The sequence below is a fragment of the Scheffersomyces xylosifermentans genome (assembly GCF_036884685.1).
Source record: "Scheffersomyces xylosifermentans strain CBS 12540 chromosome Unknown RJT20scaffold_6, whole genome shotgun sequence".
Classification (NCBI taxonomy): Eukaryota; Fungi; Ascomycota; class Pichiomycetes; order Serinales; family Debaryomycetaceae; genus Scheffersomyces; species Scheffersomyces xylosifermentans.
Genome location: NW_027042944.1, coordinates 1228507 through 1256016, shown reverse-complemented (window position 1 = coordinate 1256016; position 27510 = coordinate 1228507). Strand labels below are relative to the sequence as shown.

At 40.5% G+C, this 27510-nt stretch overlaps 12 protein-coding genes across 12 annotated transcripts; 5 read left to right on the top strand and 7 right to left on the bottom strand. All coding sequences in view use genetic code 12, as the record gives it.

The window, feature by feature from the left end:
• Positions 1-442: 442 nt before the first annotated feature.
• Positions 443-2786, top strand: MET13 (methylenetetrahydrofolate reductase (NAD(P)H)). The gene has a single exon (XM_064920658.1). It carries the CDS (start codon positions 691-693, stop codon positions 2530-2532), a length of 1842 nt encoding a protein of 613 aa, XP_064773277.1. The 5' UTR covers positions 443-690; the 3' UTR covers positions 2533-2786.
• A 626-nt stretch (positions 2787-3412) lies between these two features.
• PGA18 (Pga18p) lies at positions 3413-6067 on the bottom strand (the record flags this gene model as incomplete). The annotated part of the gene is made up of 1 exon (XM_064915695.1): positions 3413-6067. The coding sequence occupies one exon, from the start codon at positions 6065-6067 to the stop codon at positions 3413-3415; it is 2655 nt and encodes an 884-aa protein (XP_064773276.1).
• Positions 6068-7632: 1565 nt separating this feature from the next.
• Positions 7633-8712, bottom strand: OXR1 (Oxr1p; the record flags this gene model as incomplete). The annotated part of the gene is made up of 2 exons (XM_064918853.1): positions 7633-8618; positions 8682-8712. The coding sequence occupies 2 exons, from the start codon at positions 8710-8712 to the stop codon at positions 7633-7635; spliced, it is 1017 nt and encodes a 338-aa protein (XP_064773275.1).
• Positions 8713-9395: 683 nt separating this feature from the next.
• On the bottom strand, positions 9396-10716 carry DCG1 (Dcg1p). The gene has a single exon (XM_064917616.1). The coding sequence runs from the start codon at positions 10523-10525 to the stop codon at positions 9830-9832; it is 696 nt and encodes a 231-aa protein (XP_064773274.1). The 5' UTR covers positions 10526-10716; the 3' UTR covers positions 9396-9829.
• A 163-nt stretch (positions 10717-10879) lies between these two features.
• Positions 10880-12797, top strand: DDC1 (Ddc1p). Its single transcript, XM_064920657.1, has one exon. The coding sequence runs from the start codon at positions 11149-11151 to the stop codon at positions 12769-12771; it is 1623 nt and encodes a 540-aa protein (XP_064773273.1). The 5' UTR covers positions 10880-11148; the 3' UTR covers positions 12772-12797.
• A 27-nt stretch (positions 12798-12824) lies between these two features.
• On the bottom strand, positions 12825-14480 carry RJT20DRAFT_1032 (putative tyrosyl-DNA phosphodiesterase; the record flags this gene model as incomplete). Its single annotated transcript, XM_064915691.1, has 1 exon — positions 12825-14480. One exon carries the CDS (start codon positions 14478-14480, stop codon positions 12825-12827), a length of 1656 nt encoding a protein of 551 aa, XP_064773272.1.
• A 1003-nt stretch (positions 14481-15483) lies between these two features.
• On the top strand, positions 15484-17867 carry RJT20DRAFT_129905 (putative metalloendopeptidase). Its single transcript, XM_064917615.1, has one exon. It carries the CDS (start codon positions 15577-15579, stop codon positions 17785-17787), a length of 2211 nt encoding a protein of 736 aa, XP_064773271.1. The 5' UTR covers positions 15484-15576; the 3' UTR covers positions 17788-17867.
• Positions 17868-18969, bottom strand: RJT20DRAFT_129904 (uncharacterized protein). The gene has a single exon (XM_064917614.1). It carries the CDS (start codon positions 18662-18664, stop codon positions 17909-17911), a length of 756 nt encoding a protein of 251 aa, XP_064773270.1. The 5' UTR covers positions 18665-18969; the 3' UTR covers positions 17868-17908.
• A 629-nt stretch (positions 18970-19598) lies between these two features.
• On the top strand, positions 19599-22993 carry APL5 (Apl5p; the record flags this gene model as incomplete). Its single annotated transcript, XM_064919050.1, has 2 exons — positions 19599-21783; positions 21883-22993. The coding sequence occupies 2 exons, from the start codon at positions 19599-19601 to the stop codon at positions 22947-22949; spliced, it is 3252 nt and encodes a 1083-aa protein (XP_064773269.1). The 3' UTR covers positions 22950-22993.
• Positions 22994-23013: 20 nt separating this feature from the next.
• Positions 23014-24194, bottom strand: SLC1 (1-acylglycerol-3-phosphate O-acyltransferase). The gene has a single exon (XM_064920656.1). The coding sequence runs from the start codon at positions 23950-23952 to the stop codon at positions 23077-23079; it is 876 nt and encodes a 291-aa protein (XP_064773268.1). The 5' UTR covers positions 23953-24194; the 3' UTR covers positions 23014-23076.
• An 893-nt stretch (positions 24195-25087) lies between these two features.
• GLX3 (glutathione-independent methylglyoxalase) lies at positions 25088-25794 on the bottom strand (the record flags this gene model as incomplete). The annotated part of the gene is made up of 3 exons (XM_064915683.1): positions 25088-25411; positions 25454-25668; positions 25728-25794. 3 exons carry the CDS (start codon positions 25792-25794, stop codon positions 25088-25090), a joined length of 606 nt encoding a protein of 201 aa, XP_064773267.1.
• Positions 25795-26567: 773 nt separating this feature from the next.
• On the top strand, positions 26568-27510 carry RJT20DRAFT_148154 (uncharacterized protein; the record flags this gene model as incomplete). Its single annotated transcript, XM_064918961.1, has 1 exon — positions 26568-27510. One exon carries the CDS (start codon positions 26568-26570, stop codon positions 27360-27362), a length of 795 nt encoding a protein of 264 aa, XP_064773266.1. The 3' UTR covers positions 27363-27510.

Genomic DNA, 27510 nt, shown 5'->3' with positions numbered 1-27510 from the left:
AATTTTATGTCACTTCTCATGTAGTCTGACTCATTGCGTTGTCTCTCTGTCCCTCTTTTTTTCTGACTATTTCTCTGTCTCTCTTAACACTGTCTTTTTCTCCCTCTTTTACTTTTCTCTCCCTCCATCTCATTGTCCCATATCACTTCACTCTCACACTCTCTTTCACTTCTTTCTTCACTCCATCTCTTTCTTCATATATACCCTCTCTCTTTAACTTCCCTCTCTCTTTAACTTCCCTCTCCATCTCCCTCTCTCTACATCTCCACCTCCCACTACACAGGACACACCGCTAACGCTCACATTCCTCTCTCCGATAAGAATGTCCACTTCCTCATCCTCTTCTTGACAGCTTCCGGCACCCAATGCTATTACTCATATCACATGCTCTCGTACAAACTAGGTAAAATAGCGGTAACGGTGCAACGAATCAACAAATTTTTGGGATGTACGATATGCACGTTTAACTGGAGGTTATATAATTTTAGTGCCAGGATCGAGACTGGCGAAATTTCAATGTTTTGTTGTAAGGTGTCTTTTGATCTTGGATTTTGTAGAAATTCACATTATAATTAATAGGTCATTCTTTAAGCACAGTTGCGTATATCTGCCTTGACAAGAATTGAAAACGAGTCGTAAGTGTGTCACTTCCCCGTCGCCCACCTAGCAACTTTATAATAGTTACACACCATGAAAATATCTGAAAAATTGGCACAGGCCCACTCGTCGGCCAACCCACCACCTGCCACGTTCTCTTTCGAGTTCTTCGTACCCAAGACGTCGCAGGGTGTCCAGAATCTCTACGACAGAATGGACAGAATGTACGATTTGAATCCGATTTTCATCGACATCACTTGGAATGCCGGTGGAAGATCGTCAAGTTTGACCAACGAAATGGTGTATACCTCGCAGTCCACCTTGGGCTTGGAAACGTGCATGCACTTGACATGTACCAACATGAAGGTTGAATTGATCGAAGAGGCCTTACAAAAGGCCTACCAGTCCGGATGTCAAAACATCTTGGCCTTGAGAGGAGATCCTCCCTTGGACGGATCGGAATCCACTGGTGATTTCAAATATGCCAAAGATTTGATCGCCTACATTCGTAAAAACTATGGAGACCACTTCAACATCGGAGTCGCTGCCTATCCGGAGGGCCATCCTGAGGAGCGTTCCGAGGATAACACTCTCCATTACTTGAAAGAAAAGTGTGATGCTGGAGCTGATTTCATCATCACCCAGATGTTCTATGATGTAGACAACTTCATTAAGTGGTGTGCCAAGATCAGAAAGATTGGTGTAGACATTCCAATTATCCCAGGTATCATGCCTATTTCGACTTATGCTGCTTTTGTCAGAAGAGCCAAATGGTCAGAGATCAATATCCCACAGCACTTCTTGGACGTCTTGGACCCAATTAAGGATGATGATTACTTAGTCAGAGAAAGAGGTACCGAGTTAGTTAGTGAAATGTGCGACAAATTGATTAAATCCGGTTTCGTTAACCACTTACATTTCTACACCATGAACTTGGAGAGAGCAACCATTATGATTTTGGAAAAATTGAACATCATCGAACCAGTTAAGTCTCATGAAGTCATTGGAGGAGCTGAATTGCCATGGAGAAAATCCTTACATCCAACTAGATCAAAGGAATCTATCCGTCCTATTTTCTGGCAAAATAGAAAGTATTCTTACATCACAAGAACTGCTACTTGGGATGAATTCCCTAACGGTAGATGGGGTGATTCCAGATCTCCAGCTTTCGGTGACATCGATTTGTGTGCCGCTGAGTTATTAAGGCAATCTCCAAAGAAGGCATATGACTTGTGGGGTACTCCTCAAACCTTGCAAGACTTGTCTGATATAGTTGTTTCATACTTGAAGGGTGAATTGAAGTCCTTACCATGGTCTGACGGACCAATTGGAGAGGATACCTCTTTGATTGTTGACAACTTGATCAAGTTAAACCAGAAGGGATTCTTCACAATGAACTCTCAACCTGCTTTGAATGCTATCAAATCTAGTGAAAAGGTTTATGGTTGGGGTCCTAAGAACGGATACGTTTACCAAAAGCAATACTTGGAATTCTTCTGTCACAAGGATTTGCTCGACCAATTAGTGCACAAGATTGACTCCTTTAATGGCTCTCAAGGAGACTCTTCTTCCAGTATCATCAGTTACTACGCTGTAGACAAGAATGGCCACTTGTCTACCAACTGTAAGGATGATGACATTAATGCTGTCACTTGGGGTGTTTTCCCAGGAGAGGAAATCTTGCAACCAACTATTGTTGAGAAGACCTCGTTCTTGGCTTGGAAAGATGAAGTCTACCGTATATTCACCGAGTGGATTAGTATTTTGCTGAGTAATTTGATTGAAGCTGACAAAGAAAAGGTCGATGGCTTCGTTAAATTGATTACCAACTTCAGCAATGACTTCGTTTTATGTAACTTAGTCAACAATGACTTCATTGACAAAAATGAGACCCTTTTCAACTTGATTCAGGAGTTGGACACCCCAGTCTTGTAAGCTGGTTCAAATGTCTCGAAAAGTAAAGTAAACCCTCCAAGCAAGGGTACTTCCAATTTTTTTTTCCTCTACTCAAAGAGTATTATGTTCATTTTATTTTATGTTTTATTTCACTAACGCAGGAACCTATCTCATCTGAGTACTCAACATACTCAACATCAAGATTAACTTCAACATTTAATCTTTGATATTATAAACGAATCCAGTTTGATGCGTATCCTATTTTATGACACTCACGGTTATGGTTATGGCTACGGTACATTGCATTGATGAGCTCTCTCGAGAAGAATTGATTTTCCATCTCGTCTAGCTCGTTGCTTTCATTTAATTCATTTCAACAATTGTTTTTTAAACCTTTTATCTTTGTCTCCCTTGTTCTTATTTGTATTCTATGGTTAATTAAAAAGAATCCCTGTGTATAGTGGCATCCTCAACGGCATGGTAATAAATATTTGTTACAACTTCTGATTTCAATTGTAGTAAAAGACTCGTCTGCAAGGTATAGTTATGTCCACTGTCGTTGGAATAAAATACAGCCAGATTCGGATGATGGTACAGATCTCATTCATATTGACTTGTAACAAAACATCACTTCCATATGTTCATGATACACGATGCACATCATGGCCCACTCTTTGGTTCGATGCTGGTTCCTGCATATCGTATCTCGGAGGAATTTTGCAGCAAGAATATTTCACTACATGAGTTGCAAAAGTTGCAAAATGAGAAACGTGTGTATTAAGTAACCGAAAGCAAAAAGAGTCATCGAAGAAAAACCTTTTATATAAAATCAAGCTAAAGTAATGGGAATAAGAGTAGACGATATGAATCAAGAATGACGAAAAGTTATCCAGTCTATAGTATTGTAGACAAAAATGTCTTAGAAAAATGTAATCACCATCATGGCAATAACAGAAAGGGAGCCAAAGGTAGGCACAAGTGCTCTGGCATTAGCACCACCTTCATAGGCTAAAACAGAAGAAGGAGCTGGTTGAGAAGCGGAAGCACTACTAGAAATGGCTAATGTAACTAAAGTCGTCTCCAGGCCATTAATCTGCTCTGCGACTGAAGTGTTAGCATCACTTACATATGCATGTGGGGTTGGGGCAACGGGTTCTTCTGCAACTTGTGAAACAGCAGCTTCGGCTACTGGTGAGACAGCAGCTTCAGCGACTGGTGAGACAGAAGCTTCAGCGACTGGTGAGACAGCGGCTTCGGCTACTGGTGAGACGGCAGCTTCAGCGACTGGTGAGACAGCAGCTTCAGCGACTGGTGAGACAGCGGCTTCAGCGACTGGTGAGACAGCAGCTTCAGCAACAGGAGAGACAGCAGCTTCAGCAACAGGAGAGACAGCAGCTTCAGCGACTGGTGAGACAGCGGCTTCAGCAACAGGAGAGACAGCAGCTTCAGCGACTGGTGAGACAGCGGCTTCAGCAACAGGAGAGACAGCGGCTTCAGCTACTGGTGAGACGGCAGCTTCAGCGACTGGTGAGACAGCAGCTTCAGCGACTGGTGAGACAGCAGCTTCAGCGACTGGTGAGACAGCGGCTTCAGCGACTGGTGAGACAGCAGCTTCAGCAACAGGAGAGACAGCAGCTTCAGCAACAGGAGAGACAGCAGCTTCAGCGACTGGTGAGACAGCGGCTTCAGCAACAGGAGAGACAGTTTCCAATTTGGCATTTGCAGTTTCGGCTGGAGCGGTAATAGTACTGGAGGTGGTTGTACCAGTAACTACGGTTTCTGAAACAGCTGCTTTCACAGATAATTCCACTTCTTTGTGGCTGCCAAATTCAGGAGCCTTTGTGTAGTGGCTTTCGTGAGTAATCCTTTCCACTCTTGTTAACGGACAGTATGTAGTGTAGACGGAAATGGTTTCAGAAGTTGTAAGTGTGACAACGATGACTCCAGTTGGAACGGTAGAGGTATGGCATCCTTCTTGACTGCAAGATGTGACAACTACAGTGGTGGTGGTTGCAGCAGTATATGTGGTATAAGAAGTTGGAAGTGTTGGAATTTCAGTTGATGACATGCTAGTAGTGGTGGTCTCACATGGAGTGGTAGTACTTGTCGTGGTAACCACTTCAGTGGAAGAAGTACTTGTAGTATCATAAGGAGTTGTTGTAGTACTAGTGGTAGTCTCTTTGGAAGAGACAGTGCTAGTAGTAGTAACTTCCTCAGTGGTATACGTACTTGTTGTAGTGATACTGGTAGAGGTTTCTGCAGTCGAGGTAGTGCTAGTAGAAGTGGAGGTGTCACATGGAGTGGTAGTGCTTGTCGTGGTAACCACTTCAGTAGAAGAAGTACTTGTAGTATCATAAGGAGTTGTTGTAGTACTAGTGGTAGTCTCTTTGGAAGAGACAGCGCTAGTAGTAGTAACTTCCTCAGTGGTATACGTACTTGTTGTAGTGATACTGGTAGAGGTTTCTGCAGTCGAGGTAGTGCTAGTAGAAGTGGAGGTGTCACATGGAGTGGTAGTGCTTGTCGTGGTAACCACTTCAGTAGAAGAAGTACTTGTAGTATCATAAGGAGTTGTTGTAGTACTAGTGGTAGTCTCTTTGGAAGAGACAGTGCTAGTAGTAGTAACTTCCTCAGTGGTATACGTACTTGTTGTAGTGATACTGGTAGAGGTTTCTGCAGTCGAGGTAGTGCTAGTAGAAGTGGTGGTGTCACATGGAGTGGTAGTACTTGTCGTGGTAACCACTTCAGTAGAAGAAGTACTTGTAGTATCATAAGGAGTTGTTGTAGTACTAGTGGTAGTCTCTTTGGAAGAGACAGTGCTAGTAGTAGTAACTTCCTCAGTGGTATACGTACTTGTTGTAGTGATACTGGTAGAGGTTTCTGCAGTCGAGGTAGTGCTAGTAGAAGTGGTGGTGTCACATGGAGTGGTAGTACTTGTCGTGGTAACCACTTCAGTGGAAGAAGTACTTGTAGTATCATAAGGAGTTGTTGTAGTACTAGTGGTAGTCTCTTTGGAAGAGACAGTGGTAGTAGTGGTAACTTCCTCAGTGGTATAAGTACTTGTTGTTGTGACACTAGTAGAGGTTTCTGCAGTAGAGGTGGTACTAGTAGTGGTGGTGTCACATGGAGTGGTTGGCCAAGTTGGCTTAACAGGAGTGGTCGTGGTCGTACATGGTGTTAAAGTTGGTGTATAGTGGGGTTTAGTTTTAGTAGTATCACAGTCAGTAGTTGTCTTGTGATGATCCCACCATTGGTAATTTGTAGAAGTACACACTACTCCTTTCGTATCAGTCGTTTCAACGACTTGATGCGTTGCTGTTAATGGACAGTATGTGGTGTACACGGTAGTGACTCCTGAATATATAGTAGTAACATGAGTAATACCAGTTTGATGGGTATTGTAATTACAACCATGGTCGGAACAAGATGTTTCGGTGATATACGTGGTACTGGGTGCAAAACAAGTAGTATAGTAAGTCTTAGGCTTATAATCGGGCTTTCCACCATTCCCCCAACCGAACGTAGCGGATACAGCTGTCACTAAGGAAGCTGCAACAATAGTATTTTCGAACTTCATTAGCTTTTGTCTTGCTGTATGGATATGAACGTATCAATGGGTGCAAAATTGGCACTTGAGCGAATACTGTTGGTCTACTCTTCGATTTTGACCGAGAACCATGACGAATTGTAAGTTATTTATAGTTGAACTTGGGAAGTGATTTTCCAACCAGACTTCTCTTTATCACGATTACATTCCATCACTTCAGTGTCCTATTCATAAGAATTATTTCGTTAATTGCTAGTCAAGTCATATGCGGCGGTTGCCGTTTTGGGATACAGTGGTGCAATTTCATGCATGAGCCAGGGTGGATATAGGGTTGTTAACGAATTTGCAGCTATTATTGGAACCAAAACACACCCGACAAAGCACGTCTATCGCCGTATTCATTATAATATAACAATGCAAGCGGCATCTAGGAGCCCAGATGGGAGAAAAAACAATGGCGTTACATTCGTTTACAACAATGTGATCGATATTTGGTGCTCATTCTTCAATTAGACACTAATTCCAAATTTGTTCATTGCATTCCTAAGGCGAAGCTCCGCCTCAAGAGGTATAACTCGTACTTAATTACTGTATAGAATGCATTTTTGTGGTATTTTGTGCCTGTGTACCTACATTATCACTTGTGACATACCACCAAGCAAATGTCAAGGTTGCTGCACACGTCTTCAGATACATCTGACATAGTTTTCTTCATTTCCACGATATTGTGTTCCGAATATGGACAGAAGATACACCTTCTAGGAAAGTTCCAGTTACGTTCGGTTTACTGACGTAGCTAGAAATTTTTTGCTGTGCTACCGTCGTCAGTCTTGGAAATTGCTTAGATTCCATCGTCACTAATTGGAGGGTTCTATAATATCGTAATTTTGTACGTATCTTAGTAAGTTTCGTTTATTACGCGAGCCTAACCTTATTCAATTATATGGCCAACTTTCCTGTACTTACTAGATGTTCTACGCTTCTGGGCTTTGTTCTTTGAATATAAAGTTCGTATTCAACAGGCGGGATGTGGCGATGAGTCGCGTTGCGTTTGCTTTTTGAGAATGTTAGCCGGCGGAATTCTGTATTACTTTTGGTTAGCCGGCGTTCCTTACTAATGGTATTTAGGTTAAATTTAGTGCCTTACGCAAGCGAAGTAAATGCAAGAGGGCTTTACAGCACCCTTTTCAAAAATAGTTGGAGGCATAATTGTACATAGAACTAGAACATTCTTAGGGTCCACATTCTTCACGACGGTCGTATATATTGCAAAATGTTACTAATTGAAGAACTTGGTGTGTCATTCTCTACTTTGGCAACAACGGAGCCGTTGTTTGCTCATTTGATTGTTTGCTCGTATGATTGTTTGCTCATATGATTGTTTGCTCACATGATTGTTTGCTCATTTGATAAATTTTGTTCACATTCATCACTTAGATTCCGCACGCTCTTGTCTAACAATAACTCATTTTCCTCATACATGGCTCATGAAGTAGACAAATGCAACTACATTGCATCAGAATTCTTTGCATGAGCTTTGCCAAGCAATGTCTTTATATCATTGCAACGTGTGAACAGTAAGTTAATGAATTGAGTTAGTCTAATGATCCAACTCTCCAGACTTCTAACCCTATGATCTTGAACCTACCAATTTTGTCATCTGGATTTGAAGAGTTGAGAATCTCATTTCCAAAGGTATCACAACTGTAACTCACACCCTTGTAGAGAGATTTGTCAATGTACAATCCATTTTGTCCATTTGAGGATCCAACAGAGATAAAGTCATGGTTGGAGTATATAATATTATCATTAAGGCCCGTGTACATAAATGCCTTGAATCTTGTTGCTGTCTTTTCCTGAAGACTCGATTGAGGTTCGGCATTTTCGCTGTCAAGGTCTATAAGGTTTCCATCAGAATGTGTGAGTGTTGATGGGTTGTAGTTTTCGCATTTCCATAAGAAACATTCTCCATTTCCATAATACCGTTTATGATCCATTGGCTTCAAATTCTGATTTAGGAAACAACCGAATTTGGAATTTTTCTCATCCTTTATGATCAACACATAACCCTGTGGTCTCTTTGCTTCAAAGTTGTTGTACGGCGATGTAGAGCCTATCACCATATTTCTAATAATAGAATCTCCAAATCCGGCTTGTTGTTGATGCTTCTTCTTTTGTTCCAATTGATACTCTGGATCGCAATTCCGATAAAGAGTGTTGAGTGAAATTCCATGCTGTTCTAGCGAGTATGTGAGTTCCCATTCGTCGAACAATTGCAAACGAGCTGGGAGTAAATTCCTTATGTTATCTGCCAACTCATCGTCCAAAAGACGGTGTTTTGTTGACGCTCTGTAACCTTTCAAAGTCAAGGGAGATAATGGGGGTAAAGAGTTTTCCCTGTTGCTCGAAGAGCTGCTGCTTGCTTGAAGTGGCTTACTTGATGGTGAAGGAGATCTTCCGCTGCCGTTGATGAGCCTGCCCAAGAACGTTGACCTCTTTTGGACAAGAGGTGGTGGGGAGCTTGGAGATGATGGGGAATCTTCATTTAGCAAGTCTTTTTCCGCCTCTTCGTCAATGCCGTCTACCAGGACTTCGGGAGTGGATTCTTTCTCCCTTTCCTTGTCACTTAGCATCTCCTCCTCACTTTTTCTGGAGAACAACCGAAAACCAGACATGGTGCTATGGGTGAATGACGATTTACTTGATAGAAATCGTTACGGATGGTTGTAACGACCCTGCTGAACGGATTTATGCTGGCTGTGTGCTTTTTGGGGGCCGTTTCCTCGGTATAACGCTATGCCGACGTTCTCTCTGTGGTACTGATAATGGCACGTAACGTTTTTTAATGAACGTACTTGGTGAGAAGGAGGAGAAAACGAGATGAACGGGTCTGCTTGGACAGCGTCTTTGATGTGAAAATCTAATAAATATGTGGTTTTTTGGTTTTATCTAGTATCCACTAAACAATGCCAACAATTGTAACTAGTGAAAGCGAGTCGCTGTTAATAGTGTCCTCTGTTCTTCTGACAAATGATTTGCCTCAGTGTAAGTAGTTGCTTTCTGGTTCGTTTTAGGGAGATCGGTGCGCCCTAACAAAACGTGAAATATGGGGAACGGCACGGCGAGCAGGCTTAAGGTTTAGTGAGGGTTAGGGAGGAACCGAGTGGAGTTAGTGAGAGAGATGGGAGGAGGGGATTTGCTGTATGGTGTGGTAGGTATATGTATATGTATATGTATATGTATAAGAGCTACTGTTCGATGCTAGTGATGATGTGGAAGGGAATAATGGGGATGTATATAGTATATATATATATATATATGTGTGATTTGGACATATATTAATATATATCATATGGTTTGGATATGTATATACTGGATATGTATATACTGGATATGTATATACTTGAGGTTGTATATAAGTAGGGTGTATATACTAGTATATCATACAATTTGGATAGATACATATATATATATATATATACATTTTATGGATATATATGGTTTGTTTTTTTGATTGGTGTTCATTTCATGGTCTGCACATGTATAGGTGGACACATTCGTCATGTAGCTATGGTGTGGATATGAATTGTAGTTTGGATAGATCTGGTGGTAGAGTGAAAAATATGGTACGTTTTGTATGGCACTTAAAATCGTAGATCTTTACGGCTTATACGTGTTCAACATTGATACCATGTCCTTGTGCATTTGTGCTATATAGAGAGTACCTCTCAACCTATTACCCTTGAGGAGGGCTAGTATCAAGTTAGAATCCAAAATCCACTTTCTTTTCACCTACCCAAATCTACATAGCGATGCCAAAAACTCAACCCCAATCTTGACACTATCAACAAACTTAACACCGGGAAAACTGGCACTCAACTTATCGTCCAACCCGGCCATACCGGCACAACCTAGTAAAACAGTATGAATATGGTCGTCCTTGTACTCCTTGTTCAATATCAGATCGACTCTATCGTAAATCTTCTTAAACTCTTTCGGATTACTCAATCCCAAAACACTTACATCTAAACCCTTGGTCCTTTGGAATTTCTTACTAGGAAAGATATTTTCTTCGTTTCCCAAGAAGTCCACGATCCCCTTATCCAAAATCAGCTCCCATTCATTGACACTGGTGAGAATAAACAGCTTTCCAGCTAAAGGTGTCAGCAAAGCATAGAGTAATGTTGCCTGCATTATCCCAAGCACTGGCTTCTTGGTGTGTTTCTTAAGTGAGCCTACTAATGGGTGATCCGAATAGCAACAAACCAAGAAGCCGTCGTACTTCTCGATTGCGTTCTTGGCCAAGAGGTCGGGTAGTACTGCTTGTTCAGAAGCATTGGATGTCTCTGGGGTGATTTCTGTAGGGGAATTGGCTGGTCCCGTGTAGAAATGGAGTTTGACCAGTTCTGGCTCCTTGACAGTGGCAGCCAAATTAGCGGTAACGGATTCCGAGGAATTGGGGTTAATGATAAGTAGATTCAACACCATTGTTCCACTGGGATATTCCTATACAAGAAGTTAGTTGTAATTATAGAAATATAGTATATACCTATACTAGATTTATAATATAGAAACAATTACAAATTATAGAATACACATAGATCACACATTGCTATGAATATTCATTTAGATATCTACATATATATATTATCAACTCTATCGAAATTGCTGTCGCCGACGGTCTCGCTAATCTCTGCCGAGAGCTCATAGATAAGAAAACACGCGGCTAACCGCTAACAAAACTACACTAAAAATGAAAAATTCTACTGATCGCGGTAATTAAAGTTAGCGAGGATTCTATGCGAAGCTCATTATAAACATGTAATTACTGATGCGGTTATTGTGTATTATTTCTATAGATTATAATTTAATATAATATAATAGTGATACAGTATTTATATTATTAAGGTTCACTTTATATAATTAAGGTTCATTTTTATTTATAAAGTTCATTTTATCTTTATTTATAAAGATCATTTTTATTTATTAAGTTCATTTTCTTTATTAAAGTTCATTTATTTATTAAAGCTCATTTTCTTTATTAAACTTCATCTAATCTATATATTTTATTTCCATTTACTTTACATCTATTCATTGATGCTCGTCCAACTATGTCGTTTGTAGGAGTCATCGATTCCAATAAACACAAGTTGATGTGGTCTAGAGCCATCACCTCTCTAGCATCTATATCAGAACACATCAAATTCGTCATTACTGAAGAGTCCCTTTCTCTTTCGGCGGTAAATCATCCCAAGACATCACACGGGGAAATCATATTCAAAAAAAGCTTCTTTCACGAGTACGCTGTGGACTTTTCAGACATACTACCAGAAGGATTCGAGCCGGAATCAGAGCTGTCAGAAGAAGAAGCAGAAGCTACTGCCTCCTACTCGTTTTTGATTAATTCCAAGCATTTGGCAACTCTCTTCAAGAATTTAGATGCCAACGACCTCGACTATATATGCTTTAAGATCTACTGGTCCACCAAAGTTCCGGCGGCAATGAAATACAAGTTTTTAATCGAAATCAAAACAAAGAAATTGATCATCAAGAAGTACCAAACTAACTACCAGCCAGTTCACAGAAATCAGGTAAAGGTAGCGTCTATATATAAAGCAGAATTGCACCAACAACAGGAACAAGGGAACTCCGACAATTCTGACGAAAGAATAAGTTTCATAATGATCGAACAGTCTATACCGAAGCAGTTTTTGGATATGATACCAGCAAGCACTGAGGACTTCAAAATAGAGGTCAGAAATGAGAAACTCCTGTTTAGTGGATATACCAAACAGATCTTGAAGGACAGAGAGTATTTGAAACAGCCAATGTCCGTCACCATCACATTGAATCTAGACGAACTCGTTAATACCAATCTTTCTACATTATTGACTGGAGACGAACCAGTGAAGAGATGTATCAATTTCAGACTAAAAGACTTTCGTAATTTCCTCCATTTAATCAGTTCATTTACAGTGTCCTCTTCTGATACCACTGAGGATGATTACGTTAGTCTAAACAACTTGGATAATAATGAGTGCTTTGAAATCTTATTTAAGAATCCCGGTGATCCTGTTCTTTTTGAATTGCAGAACAACCCTCATGTACAGATTCAATATGTGCAAATAACCTCGAAGGATGAAAGTGCAGAAACTACATCTCGCCAAACCCTCAGCACGCAAGACTTGAGAAGGAAGCAGGAGGAGTTATCTCTTCATGGGCATACTCTTCATAGGATTGATAGAGATGATCATAATGATAGGAGATCTGCAACAGCTAGTCAGTTTGCGACTCCATCACAAGCCCGTATTCCGTTAAATTTCCCTAGACTACAAACTACCGATTCTAATAGACCGACAGGGAAACTCAGGGAAGAATCTAGAGGAGTCTCCGTGGTGATACCATCTAACAAGACACCTGAACCTAGTCAGAATGTTCCTTCTTCTATGGAAGTGGACGATTTTGTAACTTATAGGAAAGAAACAACTCCGAATCTCGAGTCGAGAAAGAGAAAACCGCATACTGCTGATCTTCCTAAGCAGCGTTCCGTCAGATCAAAGGGATCGGAAAGAAGTAAAAAATCAGTTGAAGCGACCAGAAAATCGGCTGCCGATAATGATGCTACGGATTACTCAGATTCAGATAATGAAGGTAACGGATCGAATGAAGATGAAGAAAACGAAATTGCATTTGGCCCAACCCAGGTAAATAATAGGCCTAACTCCATTTTTTGAGGATAACCTTAAATACATGTCATTTATTGTACATATACATAACATTCATACCGTCATTCATTCCCTAAATTGTAAGTCTCGCCAAACCTGTCCTCAAGATCGCCGTAACTCATCCAGGAGCTCCAGGGTCGATCTCCTTCGCTGTATTTCGAAGAGGGTAACTTGAATGGGAGTCTGATGGGAAGTGTATTTTCCTCTTCTATAAAATCGGTACCATAGCTAGGGACCATTCTTAGTCCCTTTTCTGGGATTACAACGACACCTAGTTCGTAGCTCGAGACTTCGTAAACACTTGAGGATAGATCCTTTGGAGCCGGTGCTCCCCATGCTTGCTTAGATAAGTTATGGCTCCCCATCAAGATCCATTTAATAGTAGACCAGTTATCGCCATTGTCACAAGCAAAATATTTACAGTGAGGAACTACCGATTCTCTCCCTGTTTCAAGAGGCTCTTTTGAAGAATTCCACTTTCGTAAATAAGGCTCAATATTCTGCTTATATTGATTTTTATGGGCAATAGTCGAGGCGTACTTCAAGTGAACAGCTTGTCCAGCACCAAATCCTACATTACTACCGGCAACTTCTTTCACTGTTGGATAGACTAACTGAGGAAAATAATAATTGTCCTGTTGGTGCTTTTTTGTACTCGTTGATCCAGGCAGTAAGATCTTGAATTCATCTTTGTTAGGGCAGAAAACTAAAGGTGCTAGGAGGTGAGTGAAGATTGATGCCGTATTATACTTTTCAACTTTAATTGGATAGGAGATGGATGTCACCTGAGCAAGGAAGTTGTACAATTTCTCCGCTTTGGAATTATCAACTAAAGAATTATTCCTTTTCAATATTTGGTATAACTTTCCGTATCCGTAGATTTCAGTTTCGTCATCAAGATTCAGCAAGTCATACTTACCTGGGGCAGAAGCCATTAGCTCAACCTTCACTGACAGGAAGTCAAACAATTCAATTCTCTCCGCTAGATCTATTAGAGCTTGCTTGTTATACTTCTTTATATAATTTTTTAGATCACGTTTGAATCTTGCGCCCATCACCATTTTCTTGCTATCTGGTTTCTGTCTAGGCAAACGTCCTGAACGCCAAAGTGCTTGTGTAAGGCCAACGAAATCAATTTTGCGCAAATTGAATGTCATTATCACAATTTCCAATGTGTCATCGTCAAAAAAGTTTACCATCATCTTGGTATGGTGAGTTCCAAATCTTTTGGGAATATCAGCGGTCAATTCACTTATATTGAAGTTCTTCTTGATGAGTTCTGTCTCGGGCAATTGGGGATCCAAAAGTGTGGAACCAGTGATGAAGGTGATCTTTTTCTTTTGCCTCAGGAACTCGGGATGGAAGTAGTTAAGGAACATGGGGAGATCTACACTGAAATTGAACTGAAAGGTCTCATGAAGGTCTTTGGTTCCTATGAGGTTCGATAGCATGATAGTATCTCGATTGACTTTCTGTTCTTCTTCGTCTTCATAACTAGGATTATGAAGAAGCCTTATTGGCGAGCACCTCCGTATTTTCCCTTCTGATTCCTTAATTGGAGCATTCTCTTCATCTGAAGACAAGATTTCCACGTCTGGTTCATTCTCCTTTATGCTTGCTTTTTCAGTTTGCTCAGGGTTTGGCCTAAGCTTCTTCGAGTTGGCCCAATGCTGGGACGCTCTTAGAAAAGCCTCTGATCTCTTTCGTGGTGCAGACATTCTGCAACAATTTTTGAGAGGATATCGCCGAACTACCTGTTAGAACAACTTGATAATTTCAGCTCAACAAACCATATCTTATCTCAATAATTTGCAATCATTGAAGAGAACAACAGAAACGTCAATAGAAAATAATTATGTCAAGAACCTGCATAATTTGCAATCATTTATTTCCTGTATGGAAGCATATGCAGAATGATGTGTGTATATGCAGTATGGTTGCTTCACAGTGAGTGTATACTGGAGATACCAGTCAATAAGGAATAGGATAAATTGTACAGTGAACAGTGAACAGTGAACAGTGAACAGTGAACAGTGAACAGACTCTGGATCTCGGAGTAGCTGCAATATTGTTTACGTATCTCCTATCTCATTGTATTTTCTATATAATTAAACCTGTTTTAGGACGAATTCGAATCTAAAATTTTGGTGTTGTTTATCTTTCTATGGTTAGTAATCTAATTATTGTATTTCATAATATTGCAATTTGTTTGCACCCAAAGTGCGAAATGTTGTATACACCTGATTGAAGAGCCAGAATCCAGAAATGGGCGAAATATGGTCCAAACAGGGCTTTTTCACCGTTATCTTTGCAATAATAATACCATTTATGTTTTCAAACTGTAGTCATCCATGTACCATTGCTCCCATATCGTTATACCAGGGTCCCGCCCCCCCCCCCCCCCCACGAAGAAAGCGAACCTTTCACCAAAAAAAGGCAGGGTCCTGTCATCTCCATGCGACTCGGCAACCATCCACATAGAAGCAATTAAGCTTTTAGGGCAGCATTCGAAGAATACAATCCTGACTTAGCTCGAGGACCCTGTACACTTCGTTCTTTGCCTCCTCCAACCGTTCTGCCCCATCCATCTCGAGGATATTCTTCTCTTCATACGCCTCATTGCCTCATTCCATCTGGCACGTGACTCCATTTTGGTTGCACCCATTTCCGATTAGGCTACTTGGCAGTAACAGTGGAGCATCGCCCTGTAATCAGTGACATCACAAATTTCATTACTTTCGTGGTTGGATATTGGATATAGGTGGTAGGCATCTGTTAGTAGTTTTGTAGTAGTAAGAGTCCCCCACATTTGCCATGACCATCAGCTTCAACTACCAGAACAACGAAATTGTATCGTCCCCCACAGTAATAGTCAGTGGTAGAACCACGACTGGGGCACAAAGAGGTGTAGTGACATTCACCAACAATGCCAATAAGGTATTTCCACCTCAGAGCTTCGAAGTCAATTCTAACGGAAACTTCAAGGCCGTGGTGCATGTCTCACCAAATGAAAAGAACCAGTTCAACGTAGAAGTCGCCGACAATGGGTACATTTCACCATTAGGCTTTGCTGAATACCAAGGCGGTAAACCTCATATCGTTGACACCGGTTCATTAATTTTACAGTTCTATCCATTGCCACAGAACAAGCCGATCCACTTGTGTGTCATTCTTGGAAGAGACTCTAAAGGTACTTACGATATGCCTGCTTACAAACTTCAGCGTGGAGAAGTTGCAAATTTAGAAACGGCCATCAAGAAGTTGAAAGTAGCAGGTAGACTCATGCAAGCATATACTCAAGATGAAATGAGGACATTTGGTGTCAGTAATCGTTCATTCCAATTTGTAGAAGAAACACAATCTCACCAGACCATTTTTGGATACAATGTATCGTCTCCAACACCACACCAGGAAGTGAAAGTACATGTATTGAGATCTCCTAAGACAGTGGCCGAGTTAAGAGACCCTAACATAGCACAACAAAACCCCAAAGCCACAGATTCAGGTGGTTTATTCAGTCATGCTTTAGATCTTATTAAGAATACTCCAGAGTTATTTGATAAGGTGAAACAGGGAAAAACTGCAATTCAATGTGCTGTATTATATCTTGATTCGACTTGGGATAAGAAGAACAAATTGATCTTGACCCATGCAGCCCTTGGAGGAGGAAATGGTGACATTAAGTTAGCTATCTTTGGATCTCACGGCTTGCATTCTTGGCCTTCGAACTTCCCTCAAATGGTACCAAGTTTCCTTGACGGTACTCATTTGACCACTGACGAAGTTGCAAACGATTGTAATCAATGTGGAACCAGCTGGGAATGTTTTAATATCACCCTCGGAGCTTTTATGCACGAGATTGGTCACTTGCTTGGATGCCCCCATCAGGTAGATGGTGTCATGTTAAGAGACTACATTTGGTGGAACAGATCGTTTATGACTAGAGAAGTCGAGTGTTTGAGGCAGAGAACTAGCGGAGCATTGATCAATCCTGATGGAACTTGGCCTAAATCTTGTCATTGGAATAAGCTTGACATGACTCGCTTTTTGTTCCATGATTCCTTCAGTTTGCCTGTGGATCGATTTCAAAAATCTATTGAAACAACTCAGGCACCTGACGACGGCAACAAAGCACCTTCATCTTACAACTTACCTGAAGGAGGAGCGTTATTCAAGTCAGATGTTGGAATTTACATGGTTGAATTCATTACTGACGGTTTGGCCAGACATCACCATTCGTGGTTCCCACAGGTGTATGGTGGACCAGGACCACAACATGAGCTTAAACTTGATTATGATCAAGTCTATGCTGAATTCAGGAGCAAGAGTGATAAAGCCAAAGAAGACTTCGATGTTAGAATTCTCTCAGTAGGTGGTGAGCTTAATATATCCAATTTTAAGAAGCACTGCGCTGACCACGATACGAGTGGTGTCATAAAGAGTGATTTCGGGTTGAGTAGAGGAGTCATCAGAGGATATAAAAGTGCTCTCTTGGGTAGAGGAAAAGATGGAGATCCAAGCTTCGTTGGATTCGACATCAAGAATATCTACAAGGTCCGTATTTTCCATGGTGGAGCACTCGATGGTGTTGCATTCTATTTCAAGAACGGTGGAGGATCGACTCAATCTAATAATCCTCCCCCAGGTGCACCACCAGTCCCAGCTAGAAACTATCTCAGTAAGTTGAAGGACAAACTTAATGATAAGGTCCACAGTGCAAATCACAGCGGCGGAAATGGAGAAGATAAGGTTGTCGTCATTGGTAATGAAAAACCTCACTACTCTGAATTCATTCTAGCTCCAGGTGAAGTCATTACTAAGTTCCATTTCCGTAACGGAGCCTGGGTTGATGCCATTCAGTTTGAGTTGAACAACGGTAGAAAATCGGAGATGTTTGGTAAGGCCGACGGTGGACATTTATCCACTCTTGAGGCACCTGGATCCGGATATACAATCGTAGGAATGTACGCCTATGTCGGAGGTTGGGTAGATGGTATTGGTATCTTATATACTAATGATATTTAGAGAGGGTTAGATTGGCTAGAAAAAGTTAGTTTGGAATTTTCGACTATATATGGAAAATTACATTAAAATACAAATAAATATATGCTGTTGACTACTATAATACAAATTTTGTGCTTTATCTCTAAAAGTCCTCTTCTATCTGTCGTTCAAGAACTTTACTCTTGGCCTGGTTGAACTCAATGGGGTACTTTTTAGCGACACCGATTTGAGAGTGATGAGTTGTTCTCAAGAACGGTATATACGAAGTACCTTTTGAGTTACCACCTTTCAAACGGGCAATTCGTGATTCAATGCCTGCTAGATCACGCTTCATTTGCTCCACTTTACTGAGATTAGATGCCAGAGCCAGGTCATTCTTGACAACAAAGTTCTCGTTGTACAATTCCTTCAACGCCTTTAGCCTCAGAAGAAGCTCGTTTCGCTTCTCCACCACATTTTGGTTCTGGTTATTTAGCTTTCCGCTGATCTGGGCCTGTAAGACGAGGGACTTGTCCAACTCCAACGAGTTCAATGCGTGGGATAGAGTGTTGGACAAGTAGTTTGCATGATCGGAGATGCTTGTGGGGTAAGTGACATGCGAGATATGATGATCTGAGGACGAGTTCAAAAAGACATTAAGATCTTCGTCATCGCTGACTATATAGTCGTCGGAGTCTGAATCGGAATCGGACCCTGAATCAATGGGGTCTTTTTGTAATGCTGGGTTTGGTGGTGGAGCATCAGAAGAGCTTCCTACCAAGATCTGTGGACTTGGGCCAAGGCCAGACGATGGCGTGGTCAGACTGTCGGTGTTGGTGACTAAGTAATCGCTGGCTTGCAATTCCATGGAGATACTTCCTCCTAATTCGATATCGGGGGTGATTTCATCTGTCAGCATTGATGTGGTGGGGTATTTCCTGTCCGTGTATATATACTTATGCTATTACTATAACTATTATGATTATGCCCACTTGACTCTATAACAGTATCAACAATTAAAAAAAAAATATAAATAAGCACTGAATACAACTACGAGCAACTAACTTCCGGAACGAATGCTATAATGAAAGGTGAAATGAAGAGGAAATGAAATCTGTCCAGCTGAATCAATTCTCTTGTTATGCCACCACGCTTTGTTTTTTATGCGTACAGCCAAATATTACTTTCGCTCTAGAAATGTATATATATATATATATATATATAGAGAGAGAGAGAGAGTAGATTATGTAAAGAATAGATCATACATATACAGAGTAGGTTATATACATAGAATATATACACAGAATAGTATATATAGGGTAGACTATATATAAAGAAAAGATTATATATTAAAATATATTATATATACATAGAGTACAGTATATATATAGAGTAGGGTATATATAGAGTAGATTGTATATAGTAAATTATTTAGAATAGATTATATAGAATAGAGTATGTATACAGATTATAGATACACTTTATATATACACGGTAGTATATATGTATAGATTATAATATATATATGTAGATTATGTATCCAGATTATACACAAATATGACCTAAACAATATCCAAGAATAAGATATATATGCATCTAACTTTACTAACTACTAACTACTGACTACCTTAATTATTGTTACTACTACTACTACACTACTCACTTTTCGGGTGATACTATATACAGGACACGATCATGGCAATGATTTTCCCTTAACTGCACTTGACGTTTATGTATAACATTGATGTTTAGCGTTAATGATCACTGGAACCAGGAGGTGATTAGGCCTAAGTAGCTACAAGCAAGTCAAGAAAAGACTACCACCAAATAACTAAAACCCTCCATCCGGCGCGATGTCATTCCAATTGCAGAATTCGGAGGTGCTAGCGAGGTTGAAACCGTTCGGAATCCTGTTCGAGAAGTCACTCACGGACTTGATCAAGGGCATTCGCCAGCACTCAAAAGATTCCCCAGAAAGCCTTCTGACATTCCTCGATGTCGTCATCCAGGAATGTAAAACAGAACTCAGCACAACAGACCTCGAAACAAAGGCCATGGCGGTGTTGAAATTGGCCTACTTGGAGATGTTTGGCTTCGACATGTCTTGGTGTAACTTCCAGATCTTGGAAGTGATGTCACTGGCCAAGTTCCAACAGAAACGTATCGGCTATTTGGCTGCAATCCAGTCATTCAAAAACGAACAGGATTTGTTGATTTTGGCTACCAACCAGTTCAAAAAGGACTTGAACTCCCATAACCACACTGAAATCGGATTGGCGCTCAGTGGTATCGCGACCATCGTCACTCCTAACTTGTCCAAAGACATTAACGACGACGTGCTAATGAAGTTGAGCCATCTGAAGCCCTACATCCGTAAAAAGGCTATTCTTGCCATGTACAAGATCTTCTTGCAATACCCAGAGAGTTTGAGAGTAAACTTCCAACGTATCATCGATATGTTGGATGATACCGACGTGTCAGTGGTAAGTGCCACAGTTAACGTCATCTGTGAAATCTCCAAAAAGAACCCAAACATATTCATTAACTACTTGCCAAAGTTCTTCACAATCTTAGAGGACACAAAAAACAACTGGTTAATTATCCGTATTCTAAAGTTGTTCCAGAGCTTATCCAAAGTAGAACCCCGTATGAAGAAGAAAATTCTTCCTACTATCTTAGATTTGATAGTGAGAACTCAAGCATCGTCTTTGATATATGAGTGCATCAACTGTATTGTTAATGGAAATATGTTAAGTCCTGACTCATCAAAAGACAAAGAAACTGCCAAAATTTGCATCAAACAAATCATGGATTTTTTTAAAACAAAGGATTCTAACTTAAAGTTCGTTGGATTAATTGCATTGATTAACATATTAAAGATATTCCCCGTATTTATGCATAAAGTTGACGGTGTCTCTGCTATCATTATGGACTGTCTTACTGATCCTGATCTCATTATAAAGAGAAAAGCACTTGAAATATGTCACTACTTGGTTCAAGAAGATAATATCGCAGAAGTTGTCAAGGTTCTCTTGTTACAATTGATTCCTAGTGATATGAATTCAATTCCCGAAACTCTTAAGGAAGAGGTCACCTTGAAGATTTTGTCTATCACGTCCCAGGACAACTATGCTAACATTCCTAACTTCAAATGGTATATTGCAGTCCTCAAGGATATTGTTAACTTAACCTTATTGCCACTTCCGTCCTCTTCCAGCTCTGTCACAATCTCTCCAGCAACCGCCAATACGATCGCACACGAAATTGGTAGGGAGTTTAAAGAGTTGGCTACTAAAGTTCCTTCCATCAGGCCCGATATACTTAGTAAAGTTATAATTGATGCTGTTCAAGATGTGAGAATATTGGAAATCTGTCCATCATTACTTAGGGACTTTTACTGGATAATGGGTGAATATATTGACGAATTAAAGACACCCGATGACGAGGACAGCGATGGAGAAGAAAATGAAACGGAGCACTCATCAATTGTCGACTTGGGCAAAAAGATCCAAATCTTCAACACAATCGTCAACCAAGATATTGACAAAATATTAGGTTTGTCCGTAAATGTCAATTTTCCAGTGTCTTCTAAATTAATCTCCTTGTCTGACTACGAGGTACAAATTGTGCTTGTCCAAGCGTTAGTGAAGCTATTCAGCGGGATTGTATCTGATTATTTGATCCACTACTCAGCTGATGGTAAACTCTCTGCTGATAAATTCAACCAGATCGGATATTATTTGTACAAATTAATTGCCTTTCTCAGTAATTGGGAACACCATACTAACTTTGAAGTTCAAGAGAGGGCGCTATCATGGCTCGAATTTTTAAAGCTTTCTTTGGAGGCGATGAAATTTTCAGATCTCGCTGTAATAAAGGAATTGGAAAACGATGAAGTTGAATACTATAGGAATTTACCGAAAGAAAAGAAAGAACAAGACGAAGATGATAGCATTTCTTCTGAGGAAGAAGAAAATAGTGGAGATGACGATGAAGAAGAAGACGAGGACAGCGAAGATGAATCCTCCGATGACAATAGTGTGGAAGTTGGAGATAGGAATGAAGATTACGAAGATTTGAAATCTTCCTCTGATGAAGATATGGAAGAGGACAACAATGATGAAAGGAGTAACTCAGGCCTTGAAGTCCAAGCCAATCCATTCCTGCTGGAAACGAATTCTGAGGCTCTCGCAGAGGGGATGTTTGAAGGTGAATCTCTCGGAAGTGATCAACAGAATTTACCAATGCTTCTTACTCATATCCTTCCATCATTCTTCAAATCTTACCAATTGAATCCAATTGCCAAGAACTCTCAGCGTAAGATCCCACTCCCTGAAGACTTGGATCTCGAGACACCTATAAATCCTTTACCCTTCAATTCCATTAGTGACGATGACGAGAATGATGGATTCAACAATGACGAATACGATTTATTTATTGTTGAAGAGGTTTCGTCGCCTGCAGAAGAGACTTCGCTATTCAGCTCCTCTAATAGGGGGAGCGATGAAGATCTTAAGAAAAAGAAAGAGAGGTTGGAAAAGTTGAGAGACGACCCTTACTATATCGGCTCTAAATCGGGTTCGAAGAAGTCAAAGTCAAAGTCTAAGAGATTGCTCTTTGTCGATGACGGCAATACACCTAGTCCAGAGAATTTCAGTGAGCATGCTTCAATCAACTCCAATCCTATTAAGGAGAAAAAGAAAAAGCCTTTGAAATTAAAGAAGAACAAGGTAGTCATTTTATCTGAAGAAACCATTGAAGGTGGTAATAAAGACGAAGACATTGCTCCTATCAAATCAAAAGCAAAGAAGAGGAGTAACGTTTTAAAAATCGACTCCTCAAATTTGGATAATTTTGACCTCAACTCTACTGCTTTGTCAGATTCTGCTTCAGGTTTAGATAAGGACTACGAATACGATATTGACTTGGATGAGTTGAGGAAGAAGCTTGCAGAATCTTCCCAAAAAGAAATGGTGAAGAAAGAAAAGAAAGACAAAAAGAAGAAGTCAACATCTACTAAGAAATCATCTTCGAAGGAAAAGGCTTCGGAAGAGGGCACCAAGACTACAAAGCCATCAGTCTTGGAAAGCGAGCCTAATCTCGAAGCTCTGAAGAGTCCTACTACAACAACAGTAGAGACAAATGTCATAACGATAAAGAAACCAAAGAAAAGCAAGAAAAAGAAAGCTGCAATTATAGAGTAGTTTAAGCACTTACAAACAGCATAACCCATTTATAGACGAGAAGAAATGTTTTCTCTAATTATAGTATCATAATATAAAAAATAAATAGTAAATGTTACTGTATCGATATATATCTATTATCGTTGCTCTAATCCTTGGAGACCAAAGGGGTTTCTTCGGAAATGATCTCAGTCTCAGTATCGGTGAGTTCTCCAGAGTCAGTGTTTGGCACAGCTTGCTGGTCTTCACATGGTTTAGCACCTGTAGCCTTCGAGTAACCAAGTCTCTTGTAAACCTTTAACATGTCTTCTCTGATCTTGTTTGCCAAAATGGTAACATCTTCGTTGGTGACCAAACCCTCGGTGGACACAGGAGGCAACACCTCGATGTTGATCTCACCGGAGTTGAAGAGCTTACGTTTTGCGTTGAAGATGTTGGAAGTGTTACTGATGACGATAGGAACAATAGGAATTCCAGCCTGCTTGGCGAGGTGGAAAGCACCTTTCTTGAATGGCAAGAAGTCCAATTCTTCCTTGCCTGATCTTGTACCTTCTGGGAAGATGAAAAGAGCACGGTCTTGCTTCTTTAATTGGACCAATGCGCCGTCTAACACTTTTCTGGCCTTCTCACTCTTGTTTCTGTCCAAGAAGAAGGTGTTGGAGAGAGCCATGAACCATCCTAAGAAAGGCACGTATTTCAACGACTTCTTGCCGGTGACGAAGTATCCTGGCTGGAACACTCTACCCAACACGTAGATGTCCAAAGCCGACTGGTGGTTGGAGATGTAGATGGCGGGGTTTGAATGCAAGTATTTCTCGTTGACTATATTGATCTTCAATCCCAAGAGAGCTGAGAACGAGTGGTAGAACGCTCTGGCCACGGTGTACTGGGAGTACTGGATCTTATTTATGATTCTCAATGCTATTGAAGCGAGGACTCCGTAGAGAGCACATCCTATGATCAAAGACCCGAACACAACGGACTTGAGGTAGAATTTAAGTTTGTCCAAGAACGTGGTTGTCATTGTGTGTGGTATTCTCTTGTCTGTATTTGTAGACTGTCTTCCTTGTACTGGTGACACTCTCAGATGATGGAGAAGAAACGAGCCCTTACAGAAGAGAAAGAAAAAAGAAGAGATGTTACGGTATAAATGTCAAACTGAAAACTGAAAAGTGAAAAGTCACAAGTGACAAAATGACAAAGTGACAAAGTGACAACCTCACGACTTTGTAGACTCGTATCTCGAATCTCCAATGAGAAAGAAAAAAAGTACCGAATTCACACTCGTCTTTTACGGTTTAATTCTACGAGCATTTACGTCCCCTCATACACATTTCGCATTGACGCATTTGCATTCAGTTAACGCATTCGCTTTCATTTTGCATATCAAATTTCACAGTTGACAATTGCCTTTTTATGGTTGAAATTTGACATTTTACTCACATTTCACAGTTTCGACATTTGACACTTTACTCCCATTTCTTGGTTCGCAGCATCTCTCAGTTACACCTTCGCTTTCATTTTCTTTGAGTTTCCGGCTATCTCTCTTTGCAACAATGAGGATTCGCACAAGGGGTACTTTTATAAAAGACGAGTAAGTGACGACTCGCATCAGAAAGAGGAAAGGTTTTGTCTGGTGGTCCCAACACGACTGAACAAATGTATAACATTACTGCCGAAAGAAGGAATTATAGAAAAGTGGGACGGAGACAAGTGTGAGGAACATATGTTGGGGAAGAAGTGTATTGTTGAGTAGTGCACTGAGTGGGATGCAGTGAAGGGAATGGCATGGAGAGGAGTAGTAGTAGTAGTAGGTACACTCAATGGGAAGTGAATTGACGGTTTTATTGGAGTATGGCGGTTTATGTGAAGTATGACCGACTTAAGGAAAGTTGGTAAGTAATGTATATTCTGTTAAAATATATTCTGTTAAAATATATTCTGTTGAAGTATATAGTAGTAGTATAGAAAGAGACAATGGGTCCGTTGAGCAAGGTTTACTGGAAGACTATAACAAAGAAAAACTAACATGAAATAATTATAAGAAGTAATATAAAATCATAGGGACTGGGTATTTCTCACCTTCAACAGCCAGCTCGAGAACAGTATGAGCTATGAAGAGAAGAAAGGTCCAATGGGTTCCTGTAACCTCTGTATATTTAACCTTGTAATACTTCAATGGCTTTGACGGCAGTGGACTCAGCAGATTGTGGGTTAACTCCAGTGACAATTTTACCATCAGTATATGTGTAGTCATCCCATGGTCCGTTGGGTTCAGAGTAGGTGGCTCCGAACTTGGCTGCGGTCTCCTTGATGGTACGCAAGTTTTTGTCCTTCATGATTCCATCCACCTTCAAGATCTCCTCACCGATATCGGTGAAACCAGTGATGGTCTTTCCTTCAATTATGGGCTTTCCCGTGGTAAGATCGTTCAAGTTCTCAAAGATTGCTGGACCGTGACAGACAGCAGCTACAACACCACCCTTGGCTTAGATAGAAGCAGCAATTCTGTGTAATTCATCAGCAGTAGGGTAGTCAAACAATGTTCCGTGGCCTGCTGAAGCAAAGAAGATAGAGAACTCGTCCGGGTTGACATCCTTGGCCTTCTTGATCTTGGAGATGGCAATTGAGTAGTCAGAGTTCTTATCCTCGTAGGCCTTCAAGTCTTCACCGTTCAAGAAGTCAGGTCCAGTCGAATGTTCATCAATTCCAAAAGAACCGGTCTCAGAAGTGAAATCAACTTCGAATCCAGCTTTTTGAATACTCTAAATGGGTGCAAAGCTTCGGCGAGGAATAAACCAGTTTTCTTTCCGTCATCGTAGAAAACCTCGGAGTAGGAAGTAATTGCAATAATAGCTTTAGGCATTGTAGTAGTAGAAGATTGTGGTGTTAACAAGAACAGGATATGTATGTTGATAGTTTACTACAATAAATTTGCAATCGAACAACTACAAATAGTTCTATTTAAATCATTTGATTGCGATACTTTTAAGGCAATGATGGGATTGGAGAGTGGAGAGCCCTGTCCTTAAGTCCTTTCGGTACATACCAATTACTAATGGTTTCCCAAATAACGCATAGGTAAATTTCATATGACAGCTACATAGGCTGGTAAAGGGAAACTTGCAGCCGTCAAGTTGTTCGACTCAAGCACGGCTGGTCTATATCGGTGAATCACTTGCTCACTCGCTTACCCTAAGAATTCCGATTTTTGCATCCTTGGTGTATTCTCACTCGCTAAGTCCGCCATGTCTTTCTAACTTACCCAATTTAAGGAGGACTATTTCACAGCTCCAGTGTATGTAGAGTACGGATATGTAATCAGCATCCACAATCCACAGGTACACTCATATGAGAAATGGAGGACAGATTGCTACCTATTTACCCTTTGTGCATAAACATATAGCAAACAAGGCAAAACCAAGGGATTAGTGAGCATTACGCAGGTTCCGGGCGAAACCATTTTTGGCTGCTAAAGCAAATACCGCTGCTGCTGCAAAATTCACTCAAAACGGAATTGTCTGTGCTGCAAAGAAGGCGCTTAAGAAGGCGCTTAAGAAGGCGCTTAAGAAGGCGCTTAACAATTTATGGGTATATAGTTTTTAAAGGGTCAATGATAATTGAAGCTTGATAGCAATAATGAATTGTACATCTATTATATATCAAAGAAAAGGCTGTCCGACTGGTGATGTCTGCCATTGTACTCTTTCTCCTAAAGTAGATAACACGAAGATTACAAAGTTTGCCTTTGCACCACTACTGAAAACCAATGTATCCCAAAAGGTGCTAGGTAATTTTATTAATTTATTGTTACATAAGAAGTCCTACGATGATGGTAGTTTGCTCGAATTATGGAGACTATACCATTTGGCCTACATAGAGCACAAGTTCAATTCAGGGTTCTTAGAATTCTACAAGTTCCATTTCGCCCAGGGGCTAATCTTGGGGGAAGAGCAAGAATTCAAGCGAATCCTTATCAAGACTCAACTGGGCGCAAGAGATCTTCTTCACTCATTCGAATTGATCCATGATAGGTTCGTTTCTGCAATGAAAATCAAAACCGATATTACCACAATTGTCTGTGTGGTTCATTTTGAGAGTAACTGTAACGGGATATTCTTACAAAATCCCAAAGAGTTCAGAAAACTCGATGAGGGTTATATGAGCTTCACATTTCGCCTAGAAAGGGCCAATGATTCGCTTATGGCGTTGGTAGGTAATCAGGAGGCCACAGATTCTACACCTTCAAGAGCATTTTTGGCTATGATTGAAGTTTTCATGAAATATATGAAGGACATCTGTGAACGGGTATTAAAACTTCAGACCGACCTCGATGGAATGAGTGATCACTTCCAAAATACTAAAGCAATACGCGGGTCTATTGCCGAATTGATAGCTATTCTCGAAGATCATCCTTCATCATCGGTTAGTTGACTGGAATTTGTGTCAAAATCTCAGTCTTGCTGAAACGGTCCGTATTTCCAAAAAGGGAATGTACAGATCTTATTGCCGATCAATCCCTATGCTTGGTAGCCTTCGCCGACCAGAATACCCATGATTTCTACAATTACTACACAAGCAT